This window comes from Lithobates pipiens, unplaced genomic scaffold, assembly GCF_037356315.1.
Source record: "Lithobates pipiens isolate NorthernLeopardFrog02 unplaced genomic scaffold, aLitPip1_a1.2 Scaffold_16, whole genome shotgun sequence".
In the NCBI taxonomy this organism is placed as follows: Eukaryota; Metazoa; Chordata; class Amphibia; order Anura; family Ranidae; genus Lithobates; species Lithobates pipiens.
Genome location: NW_027507748.1, coordinates 59033517 through 59054637, shown reverse-complemented (window position 1 = coordinate 59054637; position 21121 = coordinate 59033517). Strand labels below are relative to the sequence as shown.

At 43.0% G+C, this 21121-nt stretch overlaps 1 protein-coding gene across 2 annotated transcripts in view; it reads left to right on the top strand.

The window, feature by feature from the left end:
* The window catches only part of RCAN1 (regulator of calcineurin 1), a 132508-nt gene that overhangs the window by 101419 nt on the left and 9968 nt on the right, over positions 1-21121 (top strand). Inside the window, exons 1-2 of one of the 2 annotated variants that reach the window (XM_077479938.1) lie at positions 10090-10315; positions 20553-20726. In XM_077479938.1, the coding sequence (XP_077336064.1) occupies positions 10229-10315; positions 20553-20726 (261 nt within the window). In that variant the 5' untranslated portion in view covers positions 10090-10228. Of the gene's footprint in view, positions 1-10089; positions 10316-20552; positions 20727-21121 lie in introns of those variants that run through there. The other variant, XM_077479937.1, reaches the window with a different exon arrangement.

Sequence of the window (21121 nt, the reverse complement as noted above, 5' to 3'; positions counted from 1 at the left end):
GCCAGCTGCAACAATGTGGAGAAAGGAAGTCGAGGCTAAAAGTTAAGAGACCGTGATAACCAACAGATATAGGGACCTCTGTTGGCTCACCTGACATCAATGGTCACACATAATCGGACATGTACACACGATACAGGTGACAGACACTGCAGACATAATGGTTTGGTTGGAGACTAAAGCCTCATAAACAAGGGCCAAATGCCGGACAACATCGGCCAGTTCAATAAAAATCGTCCAACATTTGGTCTGTGTGTAATGCCGTGTACACATGGCCGAACTTTTCAGCAGGAAAGGTCCAACGGAGTGAATCCGTTGGACAATTCGACCGTGTGTGGGTTTCATCGGACCTTTGCTGTCGAAAAAACAGACGGACTTTAGATTTAGAACATGTTTCAAATCTTTCCGATGGACTCAAATATCCGTTTGTCTGTATGCTAGTCCGATGGATGAAAACCGACGCTAGGGCAGCTATTGGCTACTGGCTATGAACTTCCTTATTCTAGTCTGGTCGTATGTCATCGCGGTCGAATCCGTTGGACTTTGGTGTGATTGTGTGTAGACAAGTCCGATTCGACGGAAGTCTGTCAAAGTCAGACGGAATTCAGTTCATCAAAGTCCGGTCGTGTGCACACGGCATAAGGCAGCCTGTAAGACAGAAGCTGGCCGTTTGGCTGGCTTCTGTTGAGAGGAGCATGCTGGGAAAACCACCAGCCAACTGGGTCCTGATCAGCGCTCTCAACCAGGGGTTGCAGGAAAGAAATTCACACGATTCCCCCATCAACACAGACAGTGCTGGCAGAGGAATCCCTCCTGCTGAACAATTGTCTGCTCCACCGGGAAAAGACAGTAAATATTGCTAGTGGCTATATCAGCTGCTAGCGATAATCTTTCAGGCTGGTTGTACCCAAATTGATCGATATCACCGTTCCTGCTGAACCGACCAAGATTCAAACCATGTTTGGCTGACCTAAGCTTGCAGCAAGAAATGGTTAGAAAATGGGGACATGATACATGAGACTGCTAAATTTTACTACAGCCTGCCGCCTTAAAATTAGTGGCCCAGGGGCAACACAGTAAATGACAATTGCTGCAGGTTGGGCACCTGAGCTCTATAGTTTAGATCCGCTAGCCATTGTTTTTGATGTCCAGGGACACATGTTTTGGAAGCCGGGTTGAAAGTCCCAGCAATTTGATACCTAAATCTGGCCATAGATGGATCGATAGTCTTTCCTGTAACCACGGGTTGCAGGAAAGAAAATTGCTTGATTCGCCCATCAACACAGATGGTTATGATGTGGCAATCCCTCCAGCGGAGTTATTGTGTTCCATAAATGTTGGCACCTCCATTAATGTCACTAATTTTATTTATCACCTCTGGTGGCTAAATGGATTTGGTGGGAGAGTGAGCTGAATATTTTCCTATACGTGGAAGAGAAAGTGACTGGGGGACCAAAGGAAAGGTGAATATATGCTCCTGGTGTGGCCATCATTAAAGGGAGCCTTTTGCTTTGTCCTGCAAGAGCAATGCACAGGTTCCCTATAAGGGTTCAAAATGGTTGTCAATGATCTTCATTTTATTTGTGGGGTGGAAACGTTCTATTCTTGTTTTTAGTTTTTTCGCTGAATTTCATGTGTTTTCATCTCATTTTTACTTCATCATGTTTAGTATCTTTTCCTCTCACTGTAGTCTTTTCATTCCATCAGGTCTGTGCAGATGTCCAGACAAAACGAACGTGCTTCAGTACAAATATCGTGAGACTCAGTCATAGTTTATTGAATGTTGCTAGGAGGAAAACGGCTACAGTAAAGGTAGAAAGTCTGTTCTAAACAAAGGCAGCATACAAGGGGAAACCTTCTGTGAACTTCCTGGAGGTGACAAAGCAGAACAATAAATACAAATGTTCTTTAGTATGTAGCCATGTCAACAGAAGAAAAGTAATGACACTTTTTTTCTACCTTTTTATTTTTGGGAGCACGTCACATGACGTGTATAAATCACTGGTTCCCTATGAGAGCAGTCTTAACTACTACTACTTTGGTCCGACTTCGATCCTACTTCAACCCATTGAATATCATTAAAGTCAGATCATCGTCTTAACTGATCTGACTTTGGAATGCGATTTGTGCTCTGAGGATCTTGAAGGGGAACCCCATGGAAAAATTAAAAAGAAATGCTGTAGAGTTCTCCCTCCAAGACCATATGAGTCTGGTATGGGCCCCCCACCCCAAAGCACCTTGTTAATGGGGACAAGGGCCTCTTCCCGACAACCCTGGGAGGTGGTTGTAGGGGTCTGCAGGTGGGGGGCTTATTGGAATATGAAAGGCTTCTTTAACAAGGGGGACCCCCAGATCCCAGCCCTTCCCCACCCTATTTGAATAAGTATAGGGTACATTGTACCCCATACCCATTCACCTAAAAAAAAGTGTCAAAAATAAAACGGTACACAGGTTTTCGACAGTCGTTTATTTAAGCTGCTCCGGTGTCTCTACTTCTTTCCAATTTCTTCTCCTTCAGGTGATTACTTCATCCTCCGGTTCTTCTCGGAATATGGAAGCCCCCTTTTAACAAGGGGGCCCCCAGATCCCAGCCACCCCTATGCGAATATAAGTATGGGGTGCATTGTACCTCTATCCATTCACCTAAAAAAAAAGTGCCAAGTATTCCTTGCTTAAGAGACTCTGGGTGCAATAGGGTATTGCCTAATTGATTACTAACTTCATGAGTCGCCTTGTCTCAGCATGCTTTAGGCTTTATTGCTCTGGACATTACATGTGAGAGTGCTTGGTTTTCATAGATAATATAATGAACCTTAATGATGCTATATGACCAGATTACTTATAAATTAATATTGCAATTCATATGATATCGCTATATGTCATGATATATTGAATCAACCTTAACTTCTCTTTATCCGGATCTATTCCTTGAACCTATAATGGTGAGCTTGCTGTTAAAATGCCATCAGCAAATGGGAGAGATCAGTGAGTATATGGAAGTATTTTGGTTGAGCCTTTAAATTTTTGAGCAGTAGCGTTGCTATGGGGGTGCAGACCTGGGTGACAATCGCCAGAGGGATGACACCAGGGGCAGCTGCAGACTGACCATTCGGTGATGGAAGCAAAGTTAAAGCCGGGGGCGGTGGCTGCAGCCTCTGATCCCGCAAGTAGCTCACTTGGCAGAGCTGGTCGGAGTCCTGGGCTGTGATCATGCCTCGGCAGAGCTGATAAAAAGGAGCTGGCGGGCTGGGGAAAGGTGAGAGTCCTGTGTAGTTTTCTTTTTGGGAGAGGAGATGGGAGAACCTCTTGGTATAGTATCCTCCCTCTTATCCCTCTCTCTCTCTCTCTCTCTCTCTCTCTCTCTCTCTCTCTCTCTCTCTCTCTCTCTCTCTCTCTCTCTCTCTCTCTCTCTCTCTCCCCTCTCTCTCTCTCTCTCCCCTCTCTCTCTCCCCTCTCTCTCTCCCCTCTCTCTCTCTCTCTCTCCCCTCTCTCTCTCTCTCTCCCCTCTCTCTCTCTCTCTCTCTCTCTCTCTCTCCCCCCCACCCCCTCTCTCACCCCTTCTCTCCCCTCTCTCATTCCCCCCTCTCTCTCTCTCATCTTCTCTCTCACCCGCTCTTTCACCCCCCTCGCTTTCTCTCACCCCCCTCGCTTTCTCACCCCCTCGCTTTCTCTCACCCCCTCTCGCTTTCTCTCACCCCCTCTCGCTTTCTCTCACCCCCTCTCGCTTTCTCTCACCCCCTCTCGCTTTCTCTCACCCCCTCTCGCTTTCTCTCACCCCCCTCGCTTTCTCTCACCCCCCTCGCTTTCTCTCACCCCCCTCGCTCTCTCTCACCCCCCTCGCTCTCTCTCACCTCCTCTCCACCATCCCTTTGATGCAGATGTCCCCTTAGCATAAAAACACCCCAAAGCATAATGTTTCCACCTCCATGTTTGATAGCGGGGATGGTGTTCTTGGGGGTCATAGGCAGCATTCGTCCTCCTCCAAATACGGTGAGTTGAGTTGATGCCAAAGAGCTTGATTTTGGTCTTATCTGACCACAATATTTTCACCCAGTTCTCCATTAAATCATTCAGATGTTCATTAGCAGACTTCAGATGGGCCTGTACATGTGCTTTTTTGAGCAGGGGGACCTTGCGGATGCTGCAGGATTTCAGTCCTTCATGATGTAGTGTGTTTTCTTGGTGACTATGGTCCCAGCTGCCTTGAGATCATTGACAAGATTCTCCTGTGTAGTTCTGCGCTGATTCCTGACCGTTCTCAGGATCCTTGAAACTCCCCGAGGTGAGATCTTGCTTGGAGCCCCAGCCAAGGGAGATTAACAGTTATTTTGTGTTTCTTCCATTTGCAAATAATTGCATCAACTGTTGTCACCCTCTCACCAAGCTGCTTGGCGGTGGTCTTGTAGTCCATTCCAGCCTTGTGTAGGTTTCCAATCTCATCCCTGACATAATTGGACGGCTCTTTGGTCTTGGCCATGGTGGAGAGATTGGAATCAGATAGATTGCTTCTGTGGACAGGTGTCTTTTATACAGGTAACAAGCAGAGATTAGGAGCACTCCTTTTAAGATAATGCTCCTAATCTCAGCTTGTTACCTGTATAGAAGATACCTGAAAGCCAGAAATCTTGCTGATTGATGGGGGATCAGATACTTATTTCACTCATTAAAATGCAAATCGATTTTTAACTTTGGATATTTTTTTTGTTCTTTCTCTAACTGTTAAAAATAAACCTACCATTAAAATTATAGACTGATCATTTCCTTGTCAGTGTGCAAATGTGCAAAATCAGCAGGGGATCAAATACTTTTTTTCACCGCACTGTGCATAAATTATTGGCCCTCTTTAGCAGGGAAGTCCTGTGGCTATTGCCTTAATGCAATGCATATTAACACATGCCAAAGTGCAAGTTGACGCACTGTAGTGGATCACTTTAGTGTAAATGGGCACTGACACTTCTAGAAGGCTTCATGTAGTAGGTCCTGTACTGGCTCTGCCATCACAAAAGATGTCTGCCTGAGAAGCTTCAAATTGCTGAAGCTGTGTGTAGGAGGGTACGCGACCATTATCAGTGACAGTAGTGAGTTTCAATGTGTAAGTGCAAAGTTCTTGGAATGCACACAACACCTTCATCCGGCATAAAAAAAGGGTGCTACATGATTACAAAATGTTGCACTTAAATATTATGTGATTGCTTAAACAAAGGGTGTCTCCAAACTTTCTAAATAAAGGGCCAGTTTACTGTCCTTCAGGCTTTTTTTGGGGGGGCGCAGATTATGGCCAGTGGGAGTAGAAACAATGCCCCATCATTGGTTTTAATAGGAGGAATAGTGACGCATTGTATCAGTGGGAGGAATAGTGCCCCATCATTGTTGGTCAGTGGATGGAATGGTGCCCCATCATTGGTGTCAGTGGATGGGATGGTGCCCCAATGGCAGGATAAAGACAAGCAACGGGCACCATGGGCAGCAGTTAGGAGATCACCGGCTTAAACAAATATTTTCAAACTAATCCATGGCGTGCCGCGACATATTCTTTCCATCATCCTCCCCACCTCAATGGTGTTTCAAAAAAGCTTACTCATTCTCTTAATGCGGCAGCATTGATTTGGGTGTCCTCCTCTGCCACTCACTATCATCCAAATACGATAATGTTTAGTTTCTACAGGGTAAGTACAGGATAAAAAACGTACACGTTTTGACTGGGAGGCCTTATGCCGCATACACACGACCGGACTTTCCATCAGAAAAGGTTTCCGACGGTCTTCCCGATGGACTTTCAACAGACTTCTGACAGACTTCCGAATGGACTTGCCCCCACACGAATGGACTAAAGTCCATTCGAAAGTCCGTTCATTTTGAACGTGATGACGTAAGACGGGACTAGGAAAGGAAGTTCAATAGCCAGTAGCCAATAGCTTCCCTTGCGTTGTATTTGGTCCGTCGGACCAGCATACAGACGAACGGTTTTCCCGATAGGAATTGAGTCTGTCGGACAGATTTGAAACATGTCTATTTATAGGTCGTCTGAATTTTTTTAAAGGAAAATGATTGGATTATCCTACACATGATCATAAATGTCCGACGGACTGATTCTCGCCAAAAATATGGTGCACCAGCTGCCACCGCAGGAGAAGCTTTGTTTTTTTTCAATGAATACAAGACTTCCTTTGATTGGTGGAGGTGTAGATCTTGACAACATAATCCCATCGCTCCATCTTGGCCAATCAGTATTCACTAATAAAAATAGAAGGCTTCTCCTGAGTGGCTGGGAGCCATTCAGGGCAACCTTAAATGTGTTTCAGCAACAGATGGGAAGTCGTCCGTACTGCAGTGGAACACGGGGCCACTTACTGCTACCACAGCATGATACAACGGCGACATGGAAGTTATTTCTTTGCGCCAGCTTGGCTAAAAAAAATCTATTCAAAGTGACAGGAACACGCACATGAGTTTTAAAGCCCATCTCCAGCCAAAAATGAAGCAGCTCCCATACTTTAATCCCGACAGGTTCACTTTAAAAGGAAAGAATACATAACAGCTCAGTACACGTAGTGGTGACGCCCAGTCTGTGCTGGGAATAGTTAAATCTCTGCTCGGATTTGGGAGGGGGGATGATGATTGAACAACTGTAATTACTGCTCCCTCTTACATCTTATTTTTCCTTTTGAGCTTTGCAATTTCCTAGAGCGTCCGTGTAATAAACACATTAGTAATGTGTGTTCAGTAATTCAGCACTTGTTTCCACATCCAGGGGGAGCAAACCTTTAAATCTGGACTTCCTGTTTAGGAATTCATACCTCCCTTGTGTGTTCCATGCAGTTCTTTCCCCAGAAACGTGGATTTTGTGACTGCATCGTCCATTTACAAAATCAGCAGGGAAAATACATTGAGGAGCTTATTTTGTGTTAACGAGATCCAGGAACTTGTGTCCTTTTCCTCTTATCCCGGATACAAATGTGTACTCCTTGTCTTTTCCTTTTCATTTACATATAATGTGCCTGCTGGTGCCAAAAGATTTTGTTGTGTCACAATGCAAATTGGCGTTGACATTTAATCTTTAACGCGAATAACTATATATATATATATATATATATACCTGTAAAGTCCCAAAGTTGTGTTTTTTTTTTTTTTTTGTCTTTGTTATTAGTTTTAAAGGTTTAATGTCAATGCCAATTTGCATTGTGACACAACAAAACAGTTGAATCTCAATTTTTATTACCCTCTTGCCTACTGGGCACTTTTACCCCCTTCCTGCCCATGCCAGTTTTCAGCTTTCATCAGTGTCACACTTTGAATGACAGTTGCATGGTCATGCTATGCTGTACCCCAGCCTTTCTCAACCTTTTCAACACAGGGGAACCTTGAAGTAATTTCCCATCCCAGGGAACCCCTACTAAACATGACTTTAACTACACCTGTATGATAGTGAGATGGTCAGTGGGAATAGTGGTCCATATACTCATGGTCACTGGGAAGAATTACCCCTATACAGATAGCTATAAAGATCATTGGTGTCAGTGGGAACTTCTCTGAGATACAGAAATTGCTCATTGCTCAAGAAACCCCTAGCAACTTCTGGAGGAACCCTAGGGATCCATGGAACACTGGTTGAGAAACTCTGCTGTACCCAAACAAAAAATGTATAATTTTTTTCACAGTTTTTTTTTTTTTTTTGGTGTTATTTAATCGCCACTATTTTTTTTATTTTTTATAAAGAATAAATACCGAAAATTTAAAAATAAATAAATCATAGTTTGTTATAAAATTGCACAAACAGTTAATTTTTCTCTTTCACTGATGTGTGCTGATGAGGCTGCATTGATGGGCACTGATGAGGTGGCACTAATAGGTAGCACTTTTGGACACGTATGGGGCACTGATAGGTGACACTGATGAGAAAGGCACTGATTGGTGAGTGAGGGGCACGATCACGGGAGGCCATCATGTGACGGCCTCCCAAAACTAGCCGGCCGCGCTGTAGTTGTCATTTGGCTATAGCGTGTTTGGCAAGTGGTTAAGAACAGGTTGTGGCTGGTATAACGTTAGGCAAAAGAACAATTGTATACATGAATAGTGCTCTACAGTATCTGTTGACATCAAAAAAAAGTCCAACAATGGCCAGTGAAAACAGTGTTCTCTGAGGCGTTTCAGAAGTACATTCTTTCTTCAGGGGTGTAGAGTATGTAGAAAAAAGGTACCTACTAGAAATAAGCATACGTGTACAGTCAAAACACCAAATTCGTGTATTGAACAGCGTCATCTTTTTGTTATTTGTTTTTTTTACTAACATGATGCCCAGGATACAATCGCTATATATCAGCCAAAGATTAAAACCATGCAATGGTATCCATCATGATGTCAGAGGGGCGGCCCCACATCATGCCTGCAGATGGAGAAACAAGGCAGGGGTAGCCAAGGCAGGCCGCCAGCTGGAGTCAGAAGTCCCCAATATAAATGGTATCTGGTGTAAAAAATTATAAAAATAGATCATTATTTCTTCTTCTTTTTATTCTTTTTTTTTTCTCTGCATGGATATAAATGTTTATTATAACGTTTACTTGGGCTGAATGCAAATGCTTTCTTTTGGAGACACCTGTGTCCTAAGGACAAACTAATCCTAGGTGTCAGAAGCTGCCTGTGTCCTTACAGCAAAGAAATAGTAGGCAGCAGAAGCTGTTTATGCCCTAGCAACAGACAGACGGACATTAGGCAGCAGAAGCCACTTGCAACCTAGCAACAGAGGGACGGTAGGCAGCAGAAACTGCTTGCATCCTACCAATAGAGCTATAGAGCAATACTAGCTGGTAGAAACCACCTGTGTCCTAGCAACAGATGGACAGACAATATGCAGCAGAAGCCACTTGCGTCCTAGTAACAGACAGATGGACAATAGGTGGCAGAAGCCACTTGTGACCTAGCAACAGAGGGACGGTAGTTGTCAGAAACTGCTTGTATCCTACCGTTAGAGCACTGTAGGTGGTAGAGGCCACCTGCGTCCCAGCAACAGATGGATGGACAATAGGCAGCAGAAACCACTTGCGACCTAGCAACAGAGGGACGACAGGCTGCAGAAATGGCTTGTATCCTATTAACAGAGGACTCTAGCTAGAAGAGGCCGCCTGCGTCCCAGCAACAGACGGATGGACAATAGGCAGCAGAAACCACTTGCGACCTAGCAACAGAGGGACGGCAGGCTGCAGAAGCGGCTTGTATCCTATTAACAGAGGACTCTAGGTGGAAGAGGCCACCTGCAGCCTAGCAACAGAGGAATGCCAGGTGTCGGAAGACCCCTGTATCCTAGCAACACAAGGATGTCAGGTGTTAACTTTAAGAAAGGGCCTGCATCCTAGCAACAGGAGGCAATTTACACTGAATGCATTTAAAAAGATTGCTCTAATATTACATGTATAAAGAGTTATTTTAACGCAGGATCTTGCCAGCAAGTTTCTACATACTAGTTGTATTTTCATATGACCATGTGCATGTACTCCAATGCAGTCACCATATCTAAGGACTGCTAAGTTACAATATATATTCTATTTTTGTTTTTGGGTTTAAATCAGCATTAATCCTGTAGCGCTGTAATGTTCTTGGCAAGCATACAGGAGCAGCCCACCATATAAATGCTGACCCTTGTAGGGTTATCGTACATCGTTTTTTACTCTGTCCCAATTGTGTTCAACACGTCTAATTAACTGTGTGCTCCCTTTCCTCCCCCAAAGCCTTAAGTACCGCTGTCAGATAATAAGTGTTTGTTGCTATACAGCTTGGGCCTTGTGCATTAACATTTTCCATCTTAAGACCGGCTGCCCAGCTCAAGTGGTGAGAACATGTAAGTCTGAGTGCTGAATGGAATTACTAGCAGTGGAAACTATGCAGCCAAAGGTTTTGATAAAGCAGCTGCTATGCAAACCTCAGCTGTTTTTCCATCCTGCAAAGCAAGAAGAAAAAAAAAAAACAGGCAAACTTAATTAGCATACAGAAAGTGAGTAATGGTGACGTCACGCTCTTTCCAGCTAGTCCTCTCCCCGGCTTCACTTGCAGAGCGTGTAGAACTCAGTAGAGGAATGTGCTGCCCCATAGCAGGCAAGCTGTAAAGTTTCATGGGGCGGAGTTGAAGCAGTTCCCTTATAAACAGTTTACTGTAAGCTTTGCTCTGTATAGTCGCACTCGCATCTTGGAACTTCGAGTGAAAGCAGCTTGTTTCTGCTTGGGGCAATCGGCAACCAACATGCACTTCAGAAACTTTAACTACACCTTCTCCTCCCTGGTGGCTTGTATGCAAGACAGCGATATCTTCAACCAGAACGAAGCCAGGGTAAGATCACCCTTGCCAAATGCATTTTTTTTATTTGTTGTCGAATTATGTTGTTTTTAGTTATATATTATTTTTTATTCCTATAGCTCAATGTGCTTTTATACGATGCACCTTATTTTTAATATAGGACTTCAAGATTTTAAGCTCCTTGAAGACAGGGACTGATGTTAATGTACAATATGAAAAGCACTGATTCTATTTTCAGCACTATAAAAATAAAAACTACAATAAAGGCTGTCTAAACCCCAAAGCAAAATTTAATATATTGCAAGTTACAGAACCTTATATGTAATGGCTGCCCTTGTTTTCTTATTTTTCAGATTAATCTGAAAGTACAAAAAAAGACCTGTTGGTCCTGATAAAAATTTGTGGTCATTATACCTTCCTGTGTACAGAAATATCTCAAACAATGTAAAACATTCCCAGCTATCTATTGTGAACCACAGCACACCTTCCCTCGATGTCAGCCATTCTCAACCAGGGTTCCTCCAAAGGTTTCTAGGGGTTCCTTGAGTCATGACGGATTGTCCCTCCTGTTTGATGTTGTCTCCATAGTCCTAATCAATGACTCCAACATCTTTTAGGTGTTTGAGAAATGTTGACCAACATTGCAAGGGTTGCATTCTTTTTACTGACCAACAATGTAAGAGGCATTTTTGCCATTGATGCCATATTGGTTTTAGTAAGAATTCCTCAAGACCTGAATTGTTTTTGAGATAAAGGTGGAGAAAGGCTACTCTACTTAATGGAGATGAGAACAGAAGGAGGTGGTTGTAGCCAAAACAGCTTAGGGTGACCATGCTGTTCATTCATAGATACAATATAATGAGTGAGCGTTGTCACCCTAGGACAGGATATGTGTTGGTGGCAGGATCACTAAGTGAGAATAAAGGGGAGGTGGGAGCCTTATGAAAGAAAATAAATTCAGCCACCACATTGATGGACAGGTCAGCTGCAATATATTACATTTCTGGTTTACTGTACGCTACTGTTTTACACAAACCGATGCACACCATAATAAGGTCTTGTTCCTATCAGCATGCTGAAATGGGTGCGGGCTGGTGTCCATTGTGTAGCGGGGGTGAGGAACTTTGTGTGCCCCGGCGTTGAGCCTATGTTGATCTATGCAGATCAATGAAGCTCAACTGAAGTGGTAAAGGAGTCCTCATTCAAAGCAACCGGGAGTCATATCTGATTGGTCAATTTTTGTTATTGCCTTTCACCATTACTAAATAAAACCCAGTGGAATTGCTTACCAATGCCAAATATGACGTAGTTTAGTGCATGTACTCATGTATCGGCCTCTAATAACTTTGGGTTTGGGTTGCCCAACTACCAGATCTGCCTTCTTTGAATTCCAAATGTGTTTCTCTGACACTTGCTTCCAACCACAAGGGTCCAACATGGTGGTTTAGTAAAACTGGAGAGTGCACAATCTGGTGCAGCTCAGCATAGTAACCAATCAGCTTCCAGTTTTTCTTTTTTTTGTCATGGCTTAATTGAACAAGTGGTAATTAGAAGCTTATTGGCTACCATGCACAGCTGCACAAGATTTTGCACTCTTCCAACCCCATGGTCTTTCGTTGCACTTTTACATAGTTGTCTTTTTCCATAAAATTTTGGGATCAAGTAAATTTTTTTTTTACCTACGTGGAATATAACAGGCATATGTATTTTCTGCAGCCTAATATACAGTGCCTTGAAAAAGTATTCATACCCCTTGAAATTTTACACATTTTGTCATGTTACAACCAAAAACCTAAATGTATTATTTTCGGACCAACACGAAGTGGCCCATAATTTTGAAGTGGAAGGAATATGATCAATGGTTCCAAATTTTTACAAATAAATATCTGAAAAGTGTGGCGTGCATTTGTATTCAGCCCCTTTTACTCTGATACCCCTAACTAAAATCTAGTGCAACCAATTGCCTTCAGAAGTCACCTATTTAGTAAATAGAGTCCACCTGTGTGTAATTTAATCTTGGTATAAATACAGCTATTCTGTGAAGACCTCAGAGATTTGTTGGAGAATCTTAGTGAACAAACCGCATCATGAAGGTCAAGGAACATACCAGACAGGCCAGAGAGAAATTTAAAGCAGTTTTTTTTTTAATAAAAAAAATATCCCAAGCACTGAACGTATCACAGAGCACGTTTCAATCCATCATCCAAAAATGGAAAGAGTGTGGCAGAACTGCAAACCCTGGCTACCAAGACATGGCTGTCCACCTAAACTGACAGGCAAGGAGAGCATAAATCAGAGAAACAGCCAAGAGGCCCATGATAAATCCGAAGAAGCTGCAGAGATCCACAGCTCAGGTGGGAGAATCTGTCCACAGGACAACTATTGGTTGTGCACTCCACAAATCTGGCCTTTAATGTAAGAGTGGCAAGAAGAAAGCCATTGTTGAAAGAAAGACAAAGTCCCATTTGCAGTTTGCGAGAAGCCATGTAAAGGACACAGCAAACTTGTGGAAGAAGGGGCTCTGGTCAGATGAGACCAAAATTGAGCTTGTTGGCCTAAAAGCAAAACCCTATGTGTGGCGGAAAACTAACGCTGCACATCACCCTGAACACACCATCCCAACCGTGATGGGAAGATGGATGGAGCCAAATACAGGACAATCTTAGAAGAAAACCTATTTGATTCTGCAGACTGGGGTGGAGGCTCACATTCCATTTGGACAATGACCCTAAACAATACAGCCAGGGCTACAATGGAATGGTTTAGATCAAAGCATATTCATGTGTTAGAATGGCTCCGTCAAGGTCCAGACCTAAATCCAGTTAAGAATCTGTGGCAAAAATTGCTGTCTACTGATGCTCTCCATCCAATCTGACAGAGCTTGAGCTATTTTGCAAAGAAGAATGGGCAACAATTCCACTCTCTAGATGTGCAAAGCTGGTAGAGACATACCCAAAAAGACTTGCAGCTGTAATTGCAGAGAAAGAAGGTTCTACAAAGTATTGAGGGGGGCTGAATACAAATGCACCCCACACTTTTTAACATATTTATTTGTAAAAAAATTGGAAAACCATTTATCATTTTCCTTCCGCTTCACAATTATGTGCCACTTTGTGTTGACCTATCGCATACAATCCCAATAAAATATATTTGCACTTTTGGTTGTACTGTGATAAAATGTGGGAAATTTCAAAGGGTATGAATACTTTTTTAAGGCACTGTAAATTTGAAAAAAATAAATGAAACTACCTGGGAGAATTTATTGAGGAATCCAACATCAAAATTGAATATATTTCCGCTTCACAATGTGGTGCCATCTCATTTATCAAATGATTTGTGGTGATTGTCTTTTTGGGACCTTGCACGGTCACATGCTTTCCGCAGTTTGGTCATATGTAAAAAATGTAGTCTCGCTTGCAAATTTTTTTTTTTGTTTAAGCAGAAGCAAATGTAGGAAGTGGTCAGAGGCATGTTTTCTTTAGCACAATCTGAGCAGAAGAGGGGAAAACATATTATTGAGACTACAATCGTCTTAATCCACCTCGTAAAATATAATTGAGCTCCTGCTTTCCAAACATAGTTTGCTGTATTCTGTCAATATACCGGGAGATCAATTTGTTATTGGCGTCCGCTTCCTATGAGTCTGCGTTCTGTTCAGAAATATTGTTCTCTTGTCATCTCCCCAGTAAAATAATCCGGTTGCTCCAAATCTGGCAATCCCAGGGGCTCAAACAGATTCTGGATCTCCATATAGTTGAAATTGCCAAGAGAAATCCTATAATTCCTTATGTTTTTTTTTTATTATTTAATAACACCATAAAACCTGGACACTTTCCATTCACAGCAAAGGGTTTGTGAAATTTGCACATATTTCTTATAGTTGTATGCATTGGAGTGGGTTTACTTTATCGCAGCCTATCCCACACCCACCTAACAACCCCATCAAATCATTCCCCGCATCTATTACCTTTTGTACCACCGCCCCCTCCCTTTTAGAATGTAAGCTCTATGAGCAGGGCCCTCCTGTCCCTTCTGTATTGTACTGTAATTGTGCTGTCCCCCCTCTACATTGTAAAGCGCTGCGTAAACTGTTGGCGCTATATAAATCGTGAAGAATAATAATAATTACTTTTAGGCCTGATGTCAGATGGGCGCTAGTGACAAAATCGCTAAAGAGGCTGCCTGTTTGTCCCTGTGGATTCACTCCCTCGCCAGCTAAAGCAGCTGAAATGGTCCCTGAATTCTACCAAGGTCTTGATCACTAGTGGTGGGGCAGTTGACCTCTCGCTGCATCAGCTGGTGAGGGAGCATTTCCATGGGCAGCTTTGTAATGTTTCTGCCACTGGTCATTGCAATCGATTGCAGCAGAATCTCTAACCGCACAGTCGCCTGCAAAATTTAAACAAGAACAGCGAATACCCAAGAGACAAAAAAAAAGGAAGGACAAGAGGAGAGATAGCAGTTGATGTGGCTTACAGACAAGCTGTCCTAGCACCTTCATAATGGGTGGTTAGTAGGTGGACTGCTTATTACTCACCTGGAGTAGCTTTGCTTGCAGATAAATGTTACTTAGGCTAATGTCGACTTGTGATCCTGACTCGAGTAAGGCCTCATTTACATTTGTGATTGGGGGGGACAGGTGTGAGAACAACAGGAGCTGCGTTTTTACCTCCTCCCGATCTCTCCACCTTAAGCTGCAAAAGCAGTGGATGGGGGTGTAACTCACGCAACAGGCAAGATGTTTTGCTCTGAGGGCATGGCAAGGATTAACTCCCCTGTTGCACTTGGCGAGCATTGCGATCCACAGAACACAACCGATACACCTGAATTGGGCAGCATTGCAACCGCCCTGGCATGGTGGTGTGGGTTTGTAGGCGTTAAAACAGGCAATGAGAAGGTGACATAATGCCGCAGCACCACCTGTCAAATCAGAAGTGGTTCAGGCTTATGCGGAGCTCCAAACAAAAGGAGAAGCTCCACTTGTGTGCATCCTCCACTGCCACATTTGGCACATTTTTGAGGGGAACAGAGATACCTGGTGGACCGGTACCTGCTTCCACTTCCAGGTTAAGATCGCCACAGTGATCTTTAACCCCCCCCGCAGCCTTCTGGGACACACACAACCCGTGCTTGTGCACTAGGAAACAGGCTACACTGCCGGTTTCCCTTACCTAAGATGCCGGTGTCTGCACCCGAGGCTGATTGACAAATCGGCTCAGGTGCCAGCATCGCTGGATACCCGGATAGGTAAGTATCATTATATTAAAAGTCAGCAACTACAGTAGTTGTAGCTGCTGACTTTTATTATTTTTGGGGGTGGGATACTGGAGCTACTCTACAAATTGTGTATGGGGATTTTTACTGTTAGAACAGTAAGGATGTCGAACTCCCTTCCACAGTTGGTGGTGTCAGCAGAGAGAGTGTAGATGAATTCAAACAACTTTTAGAGATGTTTCTTAGTGAACATAATGTCCAGGGATATTGAAAACGATAGTGATATACACTGTATGTAATGTGTGTGTGTGTGTGTGTGTGTGTATGTGTGTATATATATATATATATATATATATATATATATATATATATATATATATATATATTATTATACTCACACGTTGACCTGGATGGGCTGGTGTCTTTATTCAACTGCACCAACATAAAGGGAGTTATGTTGCATGATAATGTGCATTACTTTAGGCAGCCTATTCATTTGAATGGGATGTGTAACGTACCGCAATTGACCAAAAATTGGATGTTCTGCTACATTTTGCTGCAACACACGGTAGTGCCCCAGCACAGTGCATTGTGAAGGTAAATGATGAATAATGAACACAGCAGTACAACAAAGACATGTAACCTGTTACTGCAGCTTGGTATTATATATTGGTCCTTAATGTGAAGAAGCTCATCAGAAACTATAGAAAGTAAGTCAGTTGCTTTGAGGCCACCATTGTTATAGCCAATCCTAACCTTGTTCCCTGTTTGGCATTATACAGATCTAGGGACACGGAGTCCCAGGGGAGAAATTTGTGAATTTCTGAAAAAGTTAAGATATGAGCTTTTTGCAAAGTATTGCCACTAATTGGGAGCACGAGAGAGGGGGCACGCCTAGGGAAGGATGGCAGATGTCATATTTGTGGCAGTGGTCACCATCATTGTTAAAGGACAACTAGACCTTAGAAACAAATGAGCATTGGGCATTGTGTAACTTAACATTTATTTCTATCTTTGGCTTGTGCCAGCAGCCTCAGGGTGAGTGACGACATTGGTTCCAGGCTCGGCTGTTAATAATTGAACAGAGCCCAGAGACGGGAATGATGACTTGGATACTTAACTTGGGGTCACCTGAGGCTACGCAGAGTGGCTGATCATAGATCCCTCCTCTGGTATTGGCAGTATTAATAAATCAGTCTGGGTCCAGAAATACTCATGTTGCACACTGGAAGGTCACCAGAATGTGGCAGAGATCATGGCACATGGGCATAGAAGTGTGCACAACACGGGCTCCTTGCCATCAGACTCTGCTGTTTAGACATTAGCTGGTTAACCTTACCTACCAGCATGTCTTTGGAGTGTGGGAGGAACACAAGCACAGGCAGAGCATGCAAACTCCATGCAGGTAGTGCCCAGGTTGGAGTTCAAAGTGAGGACCTTATGCTGCAAGACAGATGTGGTAACCAGAAGTTTACGGAGCTTTGCCAGACAGCACAGCCATTATGGTGACCTGACTTTTCTTTGCTGGAGTCAATAAAGGCAGATTGGTCACCTCCCTGCCCTTGACCTTTCATTGTGCAAAGGAGAAGGGGTAGACCATTAAGGTCACCTCTCTGCTCGCTCTCTCCTCCTATTCGCTTGTTTCTTGTCAGCACGTGTGAATGCAAGACACCTGATTGGCCCCAAAGCCTGGCCCCTCCCTATCCCAGTGTGATTGCTGCTGTACAGGGGCAAATAGCAAAATACATTATTTACATTAGTTTCATGTAAAATACATTGTGTCCTCTTAATAGGCACATAATGGGATTCATTTATTTTTAGATCTGCAAGAGTTCAGTTTTAACCCCCTTGGATCCGGTGCCTCCTGGACCTTTAAGGGGTTAATGATCGTGTGACCGCTGTGATTGGCTTTCCATTAGCCACCAGTAACTGGGGCAGGAGTGCATGCTCTCGGTACAGCTGTAATTACACTAATGCACGCCGAGGCCCACCTACGGAGAGGCCACATATTTGCATGCATGTTCCGGCCCCAAGAGGTTAAGAACAATACACCAGTCCACCTCTGTTTTTTATTTTTTTTAAGCTGGTTCACTATCTGAAGAATTTTAAAGAGACCCTGTCACCAGATCATTCCCTTGAACATCCCTCTTCCCAGAAGATTCTATGTGCATATAATGTTTTCTTTCCTGTGCACTGATCAGGCCAGGGACAACACCACTGACACCATCCACCTTATCTCCTACATTCAGCGCCATAACCTGAAGGCATGCCCTTTGTCCTTTGACGCAGAAAAGGTGTTTGACCGGGTCAATTGGCAGTTCTTACGCCTTTCCCTAGAACAAATAGGCCTAGGTCCCGCTTTCGTATCCAAGGTTATGGCGCTGTTCTCCCGCTACCCTCAGTTTCCGTTTTAGTCAATGGCTCCTCATCTACTCCATTTCACACCTCTAATGGGTCCCACCATATAAGATGTGAGGTCAGCAGCACCAGGCCGACTCAGAGCTGTCATTTGAGCTTTCACCCTATGATTAGGAGGGGAGGGGCAGAGGAGCTGGGCCAGCAGAGGCAGTAATTAGACATTCCCAAAAGAGAAGAGGGTTATGATGTGCAGGGAGGGAGCTGCGCTAGGGAATTGCTTCTTCCTGGAGTAGTCACATTTTCTAGCAAGTTCAAATGCACATTACAAGTCAATACAAATCGTTCATAGAAAGGAAAAAACAGTCAAGCTTTTAAAGACTTTAAATATTATATAATATTTTTAATTAAAAAAAAAATTCTGTGATTCTACCAGCAATTTTTTTTTTAAGTTGATGACAGGGCCTCTTTAATATCCAGCCGTTCCCTCCTGTCTGCGCTCTCCGCTACAGACATGCCTTACATTGGTGAAGGCTTCTTTAGCTGCAGGCTCTGCGATTTGGGAGATTTATTTCCGCAGAGGAAGCTGTTTTTCTTTCCAGAAGGAAAATGACAGACGGGGTAGTGGAAAATTTAATCTCCATATGGTTTGTACAATTTGTCATCGCCTCCCTAAATAAAGTTCAGTTTAGGCGCCTAATCCATAATCTTTACTTTTTCTGCTGACAGCTTGTAACAAATGTAAAGAAAATGAGAGCAACGATGCTTAATCACATCACGTTACAGCAGAGCAATGCTGACAGCCAACAACCCACAGCAACCAATCAGAGACCTGTACTGTTCTGGAATCACCAAAAACGTGATTATAATCTCAGGTTGTGTGTCATGGTAGGGCTGCATGATTCTGGCTAAAACGAGAATCACGATTTTTTGCTTAGAATAAAGATCACGATTCTCGCGGCGTAACATCATCTTTCACATTATACAAAAAAATTGGGCTAACTGTACTATTTAGTCTTTTTTTTTTTCTAATTCATTCAAGTGTATTTTCCCCCCAAAAATTGCGTTTTGAAAGACCCCTGCGCACATAGTGTGACAATAAACATTTCAACAACCGCCATTTTATTCTCTAGTGTCTCTGCTAAAAATATATATATGTAATTTTTTAGCAAAAAATACAAAGTTTAACTTGTAAGCAACAAGTGTCAGAGAAAGGTTTAGTCTTTAATTGTTTAAACTGCCCTCATTTACAGATGGAAGTTCATCCCTTTTGATCTAGAGAACGACATTTTTACAAAGTTTCTCTTTATCTCCAATGTTGTGATACATTTTTCTTTTTTTTTTTTTTTTTGTCAGCTGTCAGAAGTGAGAACTCTCTGCACTTGTTACTAGAATCAGGAAATGCTGTTTTAAGATCGTAAGGAGAGTTGAATTGCTTTAGATTTTTTAACCATTAATCGTGCAGCTTTATGTCATGGGTGGTTTTTGTTTTTTTCCCCCTAATTACTGCCCTTCATAGGCATGTACACAGGGTATGCCTGGACACACACTAATCACTCTGTGTGGGGCAGATTTCCCCTGTTTATACTCCTAAAATTTTACCAAAGCCCCTTAACAGGGCTCCTAAATAAAACTGTAAAAAATAGAAATCTCCGACACCGTCCATTGCTTTGCCATTGCTTTGCTGACACTGTCAATATATATACACATGCAGACACACGCAAATATGTTTGAGCTTTGGGGTGCACACCCTAATGCAATAGGCTGTGCACGCCAGTGCTGCCCTTTATGGATGGGGGACATAGGAGGTTTAAAGTAGAACTAAAAGCAAAATTCTATATTAAATAAACTAAGGGAAGTTTATGAACCCTGTCATCTGTGTTCCCACTTGGGAGATTTCCCATCACTTCCTGTCTCATAGTTCTGGTGACAATCTCTAAAATGTAAGGATTTTGGTCACTGCTAGGTGTTTTTTCACCTTAATGCATAGGATACATTAAGGTGAAAAAACACAAGGGTTTACAATATATATATATATAGTGTATCCTGGATACTACAACAGTAAAAGCTCCCTGCCGTAGTTCTGTTTGGTTTCCGGCCATCCAGGAAGTTTTGGATGTTCCCAGGATTTCAAAAGAATAAATCTTACTCCAGGATAAGCAGATTTTGTCAAAATACTTTTGTTGTGTGCATTGTTACTTGAATCTTGGTGTGCTTTGTGTATTTGTTCCAGATCTGTGCAGTCATCCTTTGGCTTCCTGTAATAAAGACCGGTCACTGCTGCTCTCTCCCCTTGTGCAGGGTGACTGGTCTTGTCTCCGCCCCCTCCTGTAGATTTTTCCAGGCAGCTTGTAGTGGGTGGAGTTTCTGGGCCCCTCCCACAGCTCTGCTTTCTGCACAGGCAATGTACAGCACAGTGATAATGTCGCCACTATTTGTACAAGGTAAAAACTGGATTTGCAAAGGTGTTTGCTGAACACAAAGTATATTTAGATCCTTTGTGGTTATGGAGGAATGTATTGTGCCTGGCTTTGCTTCAGTTCCATAGCCTATAATAAAAACTGAAATATTTTTTGTTACCATGTCATACAGTATACAGAAGGCAATAAATAATCTAACAATGATGGATTATTTGGCTATAAATGAGTCCCAGAAAGCAAGAAAACAATTGTATTTATTGCTTGCTTTTTTTTTTTTCCAGGCAAAGTTTGAGTCCCTCTTCAGAACGTATGACAAAGAGGCCACCTTCCAGTACTTCAAAAGCTTTAAGAGGGTGAGGATCAACTTCAGTAACCCGCTGTTGGCTGCGGAGGCCAGGATCCAGCTGCACAAGATGGAGTTCCTGGGGAAGGAGATCAAGCTGTACTTTGCTCAGGTTTGTCCTCCATATTTTGTCCTTATTGGTGGGAATAAGGGGAACATTGAGCTCCATATGAGGGCTGAAGCCATGGCCAGAAGATAATTGGTACTTCATAAAAATGTGCAGGACTCAGTGCTCACTATATGTTTACAGCAAGGCATAGGTTTGTAACGCTCCTCCTTAGGCCTCCTTGACATCTCGCTATTTGGGATCTTGCAGAGATTCTGCCCGTGATCCCAAATCGCATGGCAATCCCAACACAATGCAGGAGCTTCTTTTCTGGTGACAAATGAGCATAGGTAGGCCCATTCAAGTTAAAGGAAGCCCGTTATGCAATAATGTGAACGGGGCCTTAAGGAGTGTTTTAAAAATGGAACTAGTACTCGTCAAGAGTGCCAGCTATGCCTTCC